The sequence below is a fragment of the Odontesthes bonariensis genome, chromosome 5, assembly GCF_027942865.1.
Source record: "Odontesthes bonariensis isolate fOdoBon6 chromosome 5, fOdoBon6.hap1, whole genome shotgun sequence".
Taxonomy (NCBI): Eukaryota; Metazoa; Chordata; class Actinopteri; order Atheriniformes; family Atherinopsidae; genus Odontesthes; species Odontesthes bonariensis.
The window spans coordinates 41,700,568-41,714,475 of NC_134510.1; the positions used below are offsets into that span (position 1 = coordinate 41,700,568).

Sequence of the window (13,908 nt, forward strand, 5' to 3'; positions counted from 1 at the left end):
TGAACCTCACACAGTTCAAACCTGCAGCCTCAGAGCAGCCGGATCAGAACAGGAGCTCAGACATGGGTGAGTTTGTTTCTGCAGCTTCTGTGTGGACTTTTTTTCATGGAGTCTGGTGGGCAGCCTGGTGGTGACCTTAGTTCTATTTCCAGCTGAGCTGCCCATGCTCAGGAGGGGCTGATAAGGCTGCAGCTGCTTAAATTTAAGGATTTTTTCATGGAGTCTGGTGGTGACCTTAGTTCTATTTCCAGCTGAGCTGCCCATGCTCAGGAGGGGCTGATAAGGCTGCAGCTGCTTAAATTTGAGGATTTTTTCATGGAGTCTGGTGGTGACCTTAGTTCTGTTTCCAGCTGAGCTGCCCATGCTCAGGAGGGGCCGATAAGGCTGCAGCTGCTTAAATTTGAGGATTTCTTCATGGAGTCTGGTGGGCAGCCTGGTGGTGACCTTAGTTCTGTTTCCAGCTGAGCTGCCCATGCTCAGGAGGGGCTGATAAGGCTGCAGCTGCTTAAATTTGAGGATTTTTTCATGGAGTCTGGTGGTGACCTTAGTTCTATTTCCAGCTGAGCTGCCCATGCTCAGGAGGGGCTGATAAGGCTGCAGCTGCTTAAATTTGAGGATTTTTTCATGGAGTCTGGTGGTGACCTTAGTTCTATTTCCAGCTGAGCTGCCCATGCTCAGGAGGGGCTGATAAGGCTGCAGCTGCTTAAATTTGAGGATTTTTTCATGGAGTCTGGTGGTGACCTTAGTTCTGTTTCCAGCTGAGCTGCCCATGCTCAGGAGGGGCCGATAAGGCTGCAGCTGCTTAAATTTGAGGATTTCTTCATGGAGTCTGGTGGGCAGCCTGGTGGTGACCTTAGTTCTGTTTCCAGCTGAGCTGCCCATGCTCAGGAGGGGCTGATAAGGCTGCAGCTGCTTAAATTTGAGGATTTTTTCATGGAGTCTGGTGGTGACCTTAGTTCTATTTCCAGCTGAGCTGCCCATGCTCAGGAGGGGCTGATAAGGCTGCAGCTGCTTAAATTTGAGGATTTTTTCATGGAGTCTGGTGGTGACCTTAGTTCTGTTTCCAGCTGAGCTGCCCATGCTCAGGAGGGGCCGATAAGGCTGCAGCTGCTTAAATTTGAGGATTTCTTCATGGAGTCTGGTGGGCAGCCTGGTGGTGACCTTAGTTCTGTTTCCAGCTGAGCTGCCCATGCTCAGGAGGGGCTGATAAGGCTGCAGCTGCTTAAATTTGAGGATTTTTTCATGGAGTCTGGTGGGCAGCCTGTTGGTGACCTTAGTTCTGTTTCCAGCTGAGCTGCTCATGCTCAGGAGGGGCTGATAAGGCTGCAGCTGCTTAAATTTGAGGATTTCTTCATGGAGTCTGGTGGGCAGCCTGGTGGTGACCTTAGTTCTGTTTCCAGCTGAGCTGCCCATGCTCAGGAGGGGCTGATAAGGCTGCAGCTGCTTAAATTTGAGGATTTCTTCATGGAGTCTGGTGGGCAGCCTGGTGGTGACCTTAGTTCTGTTTCCAGCTGAGCTGCCCATGCTCAGGAGGGGCTGATAAGGCTGCAGCATGTCATGTTTTCAGGTCTAACCTCTGCAGCAGCTGCACCTGATCACGCTGCGTTGGAACCGTCACCCTTCGTCTTCTTGGGCTGGTTTTGGCGGGCTGTTTTATGGTTCAGACCGGTGCTTGTTGGTTTATGATGTCACGAGTCAAACTATAACTTGTGAGCAGCTAATCAATAATCAGGCTCTCAGACATGTCGGCGTGTTTAAAGACGGTTTGAAAACAGAGTCTTCAGTTTGAGATCGCAGCAGGTTTAAAAATATAAAACAGGAAACACAACAAACTGATGATCAGTTCCAGTATTGATTAATCTGCTGATTAATGTCTTTTTAAATTGGACTCAACAGGTGACTGATTGGTTATTAATTCTCATTGATTTTTGCAGCTGTGATCAGCAGAAAAACACCAACCTGCACCTTTAAAAGGCTGTGTTTGTGTGGTGGGGGGGTTACATAACGCTTCTTGGCAGAGTTCCATCGGTTCAGAGCCCTTCATTGTGAGTTCTCCTGTTGCTGGTCTGATGTGAACCTTTTCAGGCTGTGAGCAGTCGGTTGGTTGAGTCACACCTGGTGGTCCCTGAGGGCCAAAGATGAACCTCAGTCTGAATTTATCAGATTTAATAAATTCTGCTGAAATTAAACATCATTTAGATTTTTGCTGTGGTCCATGTTTAACTTTATTTCTTCTTTTAATTTGGTGAACAGTGTTTGCATCAACAGGTGCAGGTGGGGTCACGTTATGGGACACAAACATCACACAGTCATAAATAATTACATTAACTGAATTGAAAACTTTTATTGCGGACTCAATGTTCCATAAAAAACACATACAACACATAAAACAGACAGTACAACACAAACACATCCAGACATCTATACCAGTGCTTCCACATTTCAGAGAAGTATCTCGTATCACTCTGCCTGGTATCACAAAGTAAAGATAAAATGGCATTGCTGGACCCAACAAGTCTACCCATAAATGCATACAGAAAGTTCCTCAGCAGAGCATGAACAGTGGGGACGTTAAAATTTACAAATAAAGTGCTAGCACTTGTCCATCTTGGTAGCTTCAGAAAAATCCTAAAGGCATCATTATATGCCACCTGCAGCTTCTTCAGCTTACCTGCATGTATTTACACCATGGGTTTGCTGTGTAAAAAGGAGTGCAGTAGGCTCTGAAGAGATTGACCTTAACTTCATCTGTGCACATATGGAACCTGCGTGCCAACATATTAGCTTGTGCATACAATTTACGACACTGACGCTGGATATCTTCATCATCACACAGGTCATCAGTGATGATGTGACCCAGATACCGCACTTTACTCACTACATCAAGGGAGCCGTTTGATAAAGAAAAGAAGGGAAAGTTTTGTTTTTGGTCCTCCTTAGTTCTTACAATAACAATTACACTTTTTTTTATGATTGAACTTGATGTCAAATAAAAGTCCATATCTGGAGCACACATTAAGCAATTGCTGTAGCCCAGCACTATATGGGGACATAATAACCAGGTCATCAGCATAAATGAGATGATTAATTATCCTGTCACCCACCATACACCCAGTTTTACACTGCTTAAGATTTTTGGATAGATCATCCATATATACATTGAATAAAACCGGGATAGAATACCACCCTGTCTCACCCCATTAGTTACATAGAAGGGTGTAGATATACTACCACCCCATCTTATTTGCATGGTTTGATTGATATACCAGAATTGCAGGATCCTAATCAGGTAGGATGGTGTACCTCGCTGTTGAAGTTTGCGATATAATTTCCCATGGTTTATTCTGTCAAAGGCCTTAGAAGCATCTAGAAAGCACAGAAAAACAGTAGAACTATGTCTTCTGTACTTGTTTATGATTTCTTTGAGAGCATAGATACACTGGTCAGTTCCAAGTTTGCTCTTAGAGCCAAACTGGTTGTCTGTGGTTTCAACATAATCACTGAGCCTAACTAAAATAATCATCTCTACCACCTTAGAAATAATGCTAGCCAGAGCAATCGGCCGGTAATTATCTATGCTGGAAATATTGCCTGTTTTGTCTTTAATCACTGGCACTAGCAAAACTGACATCATCGTTTCAGGTAGTATTCCATGCATTAAAAGACCAGTAAAACACATTGAAAGCAGGATTGGTAGCCTCCGACAGGCATGTTTTAGATGCTCAGCTGTTACCTGATCAAGCCCACAGGCTTTGTTCATAGACAGTTTCTCAATGGCATATTGCACCTCATCAGATCTAATAATCACATTTTCATTAAAAGGTACATTACCTACATTAAACTCTACACTCTTAACACAGTTAAAAATATCTTCATAATGTCATTAATGTTTCATCTTAAGGCAGAAAGCATGAAAACACGACAGTTTGAGTTCAGTGAACAGACGGAAAGTTCTCTCTGATCCAATCCCCGTCCTGAGCTGCACGAGGCGACTGTGGGGAGAAAAACTCCCTTTGAACAGGAAGAAACCTCCATCAGAACCAGAACCAGGAACCATCTGCCTGGACCAGCTGAGAGGACAGGAAAGAGGGGACAACAAGCAGCGTAACACCAGGCCAGAGACACCTGCTGAGAGAGAGAAACAAGTTAATGACAACAATGATGTCACACCTCAGAGAGGGGCCTGATAACTGAAGGCTCTGCCTCCCAAACTGGCAGCTGGTTCCACAGAGAGGGGCCTGATAACTGAAGGCTCTGCCTCCCAAACTGGCAGCTGGTTCCTCAGAGAGGGGCCTGATAACTGAAGGCTCTGCCTCCCAAACTGGCAGCTGGTTCCACAGAGAGGGGCCTGATAACTGAAGGCTCTGCCTCCCAAACTGGCAGCTGGTTCCACAGAGAGGGGCCTGATAACTGAAGGCTCTGCCTCCCAAACTGGCAGCTGGTTCCACAGAGAGGGGCCTGATAACTGAAGGCTCTGCCTCCCAAACTGGCAGCTGGTTCCACAGAGAGGGGCCTGATAACTGAAGGCTCTGCCTGTTAAATACAGACTGAATTCACTCTAAAATGTTTTTCTGTACCTGTTCTTGTTGTTTCAGCCAAATGTTCAGGATGTGGACCGGGGTACCGCAGCCCGCTGGACGCCATGAAGGGTGAGACGAGCAGCCGTGTGTGTCGGTGATGGAAGAGTTTTTACTTCAGCAGATCATCAGATCCTTTCAGAGGTCAGATAAACTTTATCCTGGGAGGATAAAGTTGTTATCTGTTGTGTCCACAACAACAGGAGGCAGCCAACAGGTCATGTGACCCTCAGAGCCGAATCAGGCCAGCTGGACTCATACTCCACCAACCGGTTCAGAACTGAAGAACCTTTCAGATGAGAGGTCCAGCTGACCTTATTCAGCTCTGGGGAACAGACATGTTTCAAAATAAAACAGGAAGTGAACCTGAAACTGAGAATTTCACAATAAAATCAAACATGACGAATGGTTCCAGGCAGACGGAACCTCAGATTTATATAAACCTGCTGGTTTATAATCAGGACACAAGGTCAACGGCTCTGTTTGTAAATGACACGTGTCTCTAATCTGATTGGCTGTGAGGAGCGCTCACCTGTCCAGGGCTGTGTTCATAACCGCCTACTACATACTGCATACTGCATACTACATACTGCATACTACATACTGCATACTACATACTACATACTGCATACTACATACTGCATACTGCATACTACATACTGCATACTACATACTACATACTGCATACTACATACTGCATACTGCATACTACATACTGCATACTGCATACTGCATACTACATACTACATACTACATACTGCATACTGCATACTACATACTGCATACTACATACTACATACTGCATACTACATACTACATACTGCATACTGCATACTACATACTGCATACTGCATACTGCATACTACATACTACATACTGCATACTACATACTGCATACTACATACTGCATACTACATACTACATACTGCATACTGCATACTACATACTGCATACTGCATACTACATACTCATCGATCAGACAGTATGCAGAGCGTTTACCCACAATGCATTTGGCTCCTGCCAGAGCTGAAATCAGCCGGCCTGAAGCTGATTTCCCTTAAGCTCTAAACTCTGTAAACTTTAGCAACATTTGAAACATTTTCAGGTGAGAAAGTGTCAGGTTGGGTGAGGATGGAGGACACGGATGCGGACTTTAAAGGAAAACTGAATTTATTTAACAAACAAAACAAAGTTCAAACCAAAAGCGCAGCTGAGCCGGATTCAAAAAACATAACTGGGAAAAATAAACAAAAGACTTTCATGGCATTGAATAAATAAATACTAAGCTTTGTGAAATCAAGGAACATGGAGTAAGCAGGAGTCATGCATGGATGGCAAACAAAGATCCGGCAAACTGAGAGGGGAGACTGGAAACTAAATAGGGAGTGAGAGTGAGTGCAGCTGAGGGAAAAAACACAGGTGAAGTGAGGGAACTAATAAACAGAGTGCAGGGAAACTAAGACATGACTAAACTAAACATGGACTGAAAACAAAAACATAAACTAAAACATGAAACTAAAAACGAGAGTCCATGGGCGTGACCGAAAGTAGTCGTTTAGATCCCCAACATGTTGAAAACCTGACAAAATACCGGCTGTTTACAATATTGTTCCCACGAATTCGGCGCTACTAAAGCTAGCCGCAGTGAGCTAACGCACTTCCGGTTATTTTCACAAAATAAAATACCCGTTGCCTTTTATCATAGGGAAAGCCATTACCATTCAATTGGTGCTTTTGTTTTGAAAACAGGAAGTGAACCTACCCTCGTTGTAGCTAGCTTGAAACTGCCGTTTTGACAGGAAATGACGATCGGCGACGTCACGTTACGTTGCATCTTGGGTAGTTTGAGTATGAGTAGTAACCTCATGATGCATACTCAACATTTAGGAGAATCTAGTATGCATCTGGGAACTTAAAAAAAAGTTAAAGTTAGTGGGAGAAGCAGGCGGTTTGGAACACAGCCCCGGTGTCCTCAGCAGGTAACTCCCCCTGTCTGCCGTTTTCTGGGTGCAGGTCCTCGGGAGGAGATTGTCTACCTGCCCTGCATCTACCGCAGCACTGGCATCCAGAAGCCGGATTACCTGGCCACCGTGGACGTCAACCCCAAGTCCTCCAGCTACTGCCAGGTAGGCCCGGCACCTGGTTCGGTAGGCCCGGCCCGGCACCTGGTTCTGCTCGGTGTCTGCAGTTCCCTGAGTCCGTCCTCTCCCTCTGCAGGTGATCCACCGGCTGCCCATGCCGAACCTCCGGGATGAGCTCCATCACTCGGGCTGGAACGCCTGCAGCAGCTGCTTCGGCGACGCCTCCAAGAGCCGAGACCGCCTGATCCTGCCGTCGCTGATCTCCTCCAGGATCTACGTGATCGACGTCGGGACGAATCCCAAAGCGCCCAAAATACACAAGGTCTGATGCTGGAGTCCAAAATAGTTCTCAGAGCTCTCAGCCAATCAGACCCTGAGGCCCCACAGAGGCCCCGACCATCACATGCGCTGCAGCAACATGTAGAGCTGATGGTTTAACCTCCTTCAGGTGGGATCTGTTAGGGTTAGGGTAGGGGTTGGGTTAGGGTTAGGGTTTGGGTTAGGGTAGGGGTTGGGTTAGGTGTTGGGTTGGGTTAGGGTTAGGGTTAGGGTTGGGTTAGGGTTGGGTTAGGGGTTGGGTTAGGGTTGGGTTAGGGTTAGGGTTAGGGTTGGGTTAGGGTTGGGTTAGGTGTTGGGTTAGGGTAGGGGTTGGGTTAGGGTAGGGGTTAGGGTAGGGGTTGGGTTAGGGTTAGGGTTAGGGTTGGGTTAGGGTTGGGTTAGGGTTAGGGTTAGGGTTGGGTTAGGGTTGGGTTAGGTGTTGGGTTAGGGTAGGGGTTGGGTTAGGGTAGGGGTTAGGGTAGGGGTTGGGTTAGGGTTGGTTAGGGTTGGGCTTGGTTAGGGTTAGGGTTAGGGTTGGGCTTGGTTAGGGTTAGGGTTAGGGTTAAGGCCTCAGTATGCTTCTCCGTCGCTATCCCTCAAGCCGACTCCGTAGTCCGTCCTTTCGAAGTTCTCCGTCGGGCTGTCGGATACCCGAGGCAGTTCCCCTCCCGATCAGCAGGCGGCGCTACGTTAGACGACCTAATCTCTTACGTCTATGGTGAAAGTGGTTGATTGGTGGTTCACCTTCCGGCTCCGTTCCTCCTCACAGTGAACGATGGCGACCGAGAGAGAAAGGCTGTTGTTGGAGTTGGAGCTTGTTGGTGTTTTTGCCATTTTGTTGGTGACCAAATGTTGACCGGCACACAGTAAACTCTTTCAAAAATGGCAGCGTTGTTGTTCTGAGAGGAAGGAGCTAAACCAGAAAAGGGATTCTGGAAATGATGTTGTTAGCCGACCAATCACAACCCTTGGGGTCTCCGCGAGTCTCCGTCTCCCCGAAGGATAGATAGGAATGTTGCCCGATGCACGCAAGAGACGGAGAGCGTCTCCGGGAGGGTCTCCGTTGACGGAGAGGGTCTCCATAGGCAACCATAAATCAGCCTTTAGGCCCCATCTGAGGGCCACGAGACGAAGAAGCATCTTACAGCTCTCTGCAGCTCCACAGATATTCAGATATTTGGTTGAGCCCACACAGAGACGGACTTCCAGCAGCTGTGCAGAGAGACGTCTTCTGTCAGAGCGCCAGAAAAGTGAAGCAACGCTGAAACAATGATGGAGGAGGACGGGTTCATGCCGAGTTCAGGCTGAGCAGCTCCCACAGCCGCCGTTAAAAAGACGTTTTAAAGACGTTTCACATGCTGCTGGCGTCGGAGAGTCTGATAAACATCTGACAGAAGCATTGTGTGGAGAGCCCTGCTGGGCCAGAACCTCTCCAAATAATAAATATTAGCTTTGCAAGGGTCAGGAAAAGTTCTGTCCTCTTATGGCAGGAAGCTGGTTCTCCTCCAGCGAGCCTGGGTGAGTTTCAGCTGGGAGTGAAGCTAGCACCTCCCAGTCTGAAGCTCTGCTGCTGGAAACCAGGGGGCTTCAGCCAGGGGGGGAGGCCTCCAGGTTCTGGTCCAGCTGTGAGGGTTAGATGCAGGCAGAACCCCCCTTAGACTGGGTTTGATCAACTTAAGATGAACTTAACTCCTTAACGCCTGAATTTATATAGCTGTATATAAAAAAAATGTTTTGTGTGTTTTAGCCTTTAAGTAGATGGTAAATAATGCTGAGATTATTAATTTCACTTTTGCACAAAAAATAAATACAAATTTTGGTATGTTGCTTATTTGCAACACCAGGCATAATGGTCAATAATAAGATAACAACAACACAGTAATATAACAGTGAAAAAACAATGTTTTTTATTCACCCTTTTTGTTTTGACATATTTATTTATATAAAGGTTCCTAGGTACGTAGTGAATATGGACTAACTGGCATTGGGGGAATAAAGATGCTATCTCAGCTGGTTGATTGAGTCAAACGGTTTGTAGCATATATGCGACAATAGGCGTTAAGGGGTTAAGACGAATGAAAACATGTTTTTCTGATGCTGTTGCTGTGGGTTCAGATGGTGGAGCCCGTGGATCTGTTCTGGAAGTGTGGCCTGGGGAACCCTCACACCAGCCACTGCCTCGGCAGCGGTCAGATCATGATCAGCTGCATGGGGGACCCTTCAGGTGACGGCAAAGGTAAGACCTGCAGCTGTGCTGACATCACGAGGAACCGAAAGAGGAACCCTGAGAACCCAACGTTCTGCTGTGGCGGCCTCTGGTGGACACTCTGGGTTTCTGTTGCAGGTGGCTTTGCTCTGCTGGACGGGGAGACGTTCGAGGTGATCGGTAACTGGGAGCATCCCGGTGAGGCGGCGCCTTTTGGCTACGACTTCTGGTACCAGCCCCGTCACAATGTGATGATCAGCACCGAGTGGGGGGCGCCCAAAGCTCTGGCCGGGGGATTCAATCCGGCTCACGTGGAAGAAGGTAAGACTGGGTAGAACCGCAGAGATCCAGTAAGCTGCTGGGTTCTAGATCCTTATCAGGGTGTTCCACAGGGTTCCAGTTCTGGGTTCTAGATCCTAAACGGGGTGTTCCACAGGGTTCCAGTTCTGGGTTCTATATCCTAAACGGGGTGTTCCACAGGGTTCCAGTTCTGGGTTCTAGATCCTAAACAGGGTGTTCCACAGGGTTCCAGTTCTAATAACAGGTACAGAATAATGAACTCATTTCAGTCAATGTTAGGGTAGTTTAGCATAATTGTTGTGAAACTGACAGATTTGAAGAAGGCCGCTATATCCCAGTGAGACTCAGCCACCACCATTAAATTTAGGTTCCTGTTCCAGAACTACTCAGGTAGACAGCTGAGGTGTTCCTCATCCCAATAGGTCTGTTTGGACTTCTTCTTCTTCCCAGTGAGACTCCCGTTGGGTTTTAGGCTTTTCTGGACCCAGACTCCACTGCCAGCAGAATCCCTTTAGGTTCTTGGTTCTGATCACAGTATCCTTCCCCTGAGAACCATTAACTCTCCTGTACTGGTCCACTGTTCTATGTTCCAGGTCACTACGGAACCGCCCTGCATGTTTGGGACTGGACCACCCACAGGAAGCTGCAGACCCTGGATCTGGGAGAAGACGGTGCCATTCCTCTGGAGGTCAGATTCCTCCACGACCCAGATGCCAAAGAGGGCTATGTAGGATGTGCTCTGCAGGGAAATGTCTTCAGGTTCTACAAAACCCAAGTCAGTACCAGAGGGTGATGATGGTCTCAGCTCTGAGTTTAGTTCTGGATACAGAACATTAGTCTGTGTAACCACTCTCATGGTGAACGAAGTAACTGTTGAACATCTGCATGTTAGCCATGTTAGCATTGTTAGCAATGTTAGCACTGTCAGTGCTGTTAGCATCTTTAGCATGATGATGTTAACATTTAGCTTCTCTTTGGACCTCAGAAAGGCGACTGGGCTACAGAGAAAGTCATCAGTGTTCCCAGTAAGAAGGTGGAGGGATGGATGATGCCTCTGATGCCAAGTGAGTCAGATCATTTACCTGTCCGACTGTTCACCTGTCCGACTGTTCACCCGTCCGACTGTTCACCCGTCCGACTGTTCACCCGTCCGACTGTTCACCCGTCCGACTGTTCACCCGTCCGACTGTTCACCTGTCTGTTCACCCGTCCGACTGTTCAGCTGACTGTTCACCTGTCCGACTGTTCAGCTGACTGTTCACCTGTCCGACTGTTCACCCGTCCGACTGTTCAGCTGACTGTTCACCTGTCCGACTGTTCACCTGTCCGACTGTTCACCGGTCCGACTGTTCACCCGTCCGACTGTTCACCCGTCCGACTGTTCACCCGTCCGACTGTTCACCCGTCCGACTGTTCACCTGTCCGACTGTTCACCCGTCCGACTGTTCAGATGACTGTTCACCTGTCCGACTGTTCACCTGTCCGACTGTTCACCGGTCCGACTGTTCACCCGTCCGACTGTTCACCGGTCCGACTGTTCACCGGTCCGACTGTTCACCCGTCCGACTGTTCACCCGTCCGTTCACCTGTCTGACTGTTCACCCGTCCGACTGTTCACCCGTCCGACTGTTCACCCGTCCAACTGTTCACCCGTCCGACTGTTCACCCGTCCGACTGTTCAGCTGACTGTTCACCTGTCCGACTGTTCACCTGTCCGACTGTTCACCTGTCCGACTGTTCACCCGTCCGACTGTTCAGCTGACTGTTCACCTGTCCGACTGTTCACCTGTCCGACTGTTCACCTGTCCGACTGTTCACCCGTCCGACTGTTCACCGGTCCGACTGTTCACCGGCCCGACTGTTCACCCGTCCGACTGTTCACCCGTCCGACTGTTCACCCGTCCGTTCACCTGTCCGACTGTTCACCGGTCCGACTGTTCACCGGTCCGACTGTTCACCGGTCCGACTGTTCACCGGTCCGACTGTTCACCGGTCCGACTGTTCACCGGTCCGACTGTTCACCCGTCCGACTGTTCACCCGTCCGACTGTTCACCCGTCCGACTGTTCACCCGTCCGACTGTTCACCCGTCTGACTGTTCACCTGTCTGTTCACCTGACTGTTCACCCGTCCGAGTGTTCACCCGTCCGACTGTTCACATGTCTGTTCACCTGTCCGACTGTTCACCCGTCTGACTGTTCACCCCTCTGACTGTTCACCCGTCCGACTGTTCACCCGTCCGACTGTTCACCTGTCCCTGCAGGTCTCATCACAGACATCCTGATCTCATTGGACGACCGTTTTCTCTACTTCAGTAACTGGCTGCACGGTGACATCAGACAGTATGACATCACAGATCGCAGAAATCCCCGTTTGGCCGGCCAGGTGTGATGTTGTGACACCTGTGTGGTGCTGATGTTGAACAGGTGAGGCCTCAGAGGAAGAAAGCTCAGCTGTGTGTGTGTTCCAGGTGTTCCTGGGAGGATGCATCGTCAGTGATGGTCCCGTCCGAGTCATCGAAGACCCCGAGAAGCAGGAGCAGCCGCCGCCCCGCATCGTACAGGTAACACAGAGACCCCGCCCCTTATCGTACAGGTAACACAGAGACCGCGCCCCTTATCGTACAGGTAACACAGAGACCACGCCCCTTATCGTACAGGTAACACAGAGACCCCGCCCCTTATCGTACAGGTAACACAGAGACCCCGCCCCTTATCGTACAGGTAACACAGAGACCGCGCCCCTTATCGTACAGGTAACACAGAGACCCCGCCCCTTATCGTACAGGTAACACAGAGACCACGCCCCTTATCGTACAGGTAACACAGAGACCCCGCCCCTTATCGTACAGGTAACACAGAGACCCCGCCCCTTATCGTACAGGTAACACAGAGACCGCGCCCCTTATCGTACAGGTAACACAGAGACCCCGCCCCTTATCGTACAGGTAACACAGAGACCACGCCCCTTATCGTACAGGTAACACAGAGACCCCGCCCCTTATCGTACAGGTAACACAGAGACCCCGCCCCTTATCGTACAGGTAACACAGAGACCGCGCCCCTTATCGTACAGGTAACACAGAGACCCCGCCCCTTATCGTACAGGTAACACAGAGACCCCGCCCCTTATCGTACAGGTAACACAGAGACCACGCCCCTTATCGTACAGGTAACACAGAGACCCCGCCCCTTATCGTACAGGTAACACAGAGACCGCGCCCCTTATCGTACAGGTAACACAGAGACCGCGCCCCTTATCGTACAGGTAACACAGAGACCCCGCCCCTTATCGTACAGGTAACACAGAGACCACGCCCCTTATCGTACAGGTAACACAGAGACCCCGCCCCTTATCGTACAGGTAACACAGAGACCCCGCCCCTTATCGTACAGGTAACACAGAGACCCCTGTCCACCTGTCTCTCACCTGTCTCCCACCAGGGGAAGCGTCTCCCTGGAGGCCCTCAGATGCTGCAGCTCAGTCTTGACGGTCGGAGGCTTTACGTGACGACGTCTCTGTTCAGCGGCTGGGACAAACAGTTCTACCCGGACATGATCAGGTACTGACCAGAAGGCAGCAGAACCCGGATGGGTTCCGGGCTCTTTGTTCCTCTGTGGGTGCAGTAAACGGGCTGCTGTGTGTCCTCAGGGAAGGTTCGGTGATGATGCAGATCGACGTGGACTCTGACCGCGGCGGTCTCACCCTGAACGAGGACTTCCTGGTGGACTTCGGTAAGGAGCCCGACGGGCCGGCTCTGGCCCATGAGCTACGGTACCCGGGAGGAGACTGCACCTCCGACATCTGGCTGTGAACATCTGGCTGTGAACACCTGGCTGTGAACACCTGGCTGTGAACATCTGGCTGTGAACATCTGGCTGTGAACATCTGGCTGTGAACACCTGGCTGTGAACATCTGGCTGTGAACATCTGGCTGTGAACACCTGCTGCCACCAGCCGAACCGGATCTGCTGCTTCAGCGCTGAAACAGAACCAGGTTCAGCAGAACCAAACATCTGAGATGTTTAATAGAACCTGCAGCTGTTTAAAAAAAAAAAAAAAAAAAAGATTTAATCACAGAATATCTGCTTCTGGCCACATTCCACGAGGAATCGATCATATCATAATGTGCTGATTATTTTTCTGTCAGTCAATTTCTGATCTGAGTCCAGGCAGCAGGAACTAACACTGACTGACCTGTTGTGTGTCTTATCTGTAGCTTATAAGATGTTTCACATGGAAACAGACAGCTGCTGCTGTTGATCCTACAAATATGAAGAAAGATAAATTCCACTTGATGAACTTACAATAAATGTTTGCAGAAAACTCAGTTATGTCTAATCATTTCCGTCAGACTGAGATCATCTGAAGAACAGTCACACTCACAGCTGCAGAGATTCACTGAAACATGTTTAAATCTGAGTCAG

The 13,908-nt window shown here is 49.0% G+C and overlaps 1 protein-coding gene across 2 annotated transcripts; it reads left to right on the forward strand.

Annotated features, from left to right (window-relative positions):
* On the forward strand, positions 1-13,811 carry selenbp1 (selenium binding protein 1). 2 transcript variants are annotated; one of them, XM_075466424.1, is made up of 13 exons: positions 1-66; positions 4,596-4,649; positions 6,591-6,703; positions 6,795-6,980; positions 9,092-9,212; positions 9,321-9,503; positions 10,076-10,257; positions 10,468-10,546; positions 11,745-11,866; positions 11,952-12,044; positions 12,925-13,043; positions 13,133-13,313; positions 13,384-13,811. In XM_075466424.1, the coding sequence occupies exons 1-12, from the start codon at positions 63-65 to the stop codon at positions 13,293-13,295; spliced, it is 1,419 nt and encodes a 472-aa protein (XP_075322539.1). In that variant the 5' UTR covers positions 1-62; the 3' UTR covers positions 13,296-13,313; positions 13,384-13,811. The 2 variants fall into 2 exon arrangements, with proteins under 2 accessions (XP_075322539.1, XP_075322538.1); XM_075466423.1 differs by having other exon boundaries at positions 13,133-13,811.
* Positions 13,812-13,908: the final 97 nt, after the last annotated feature.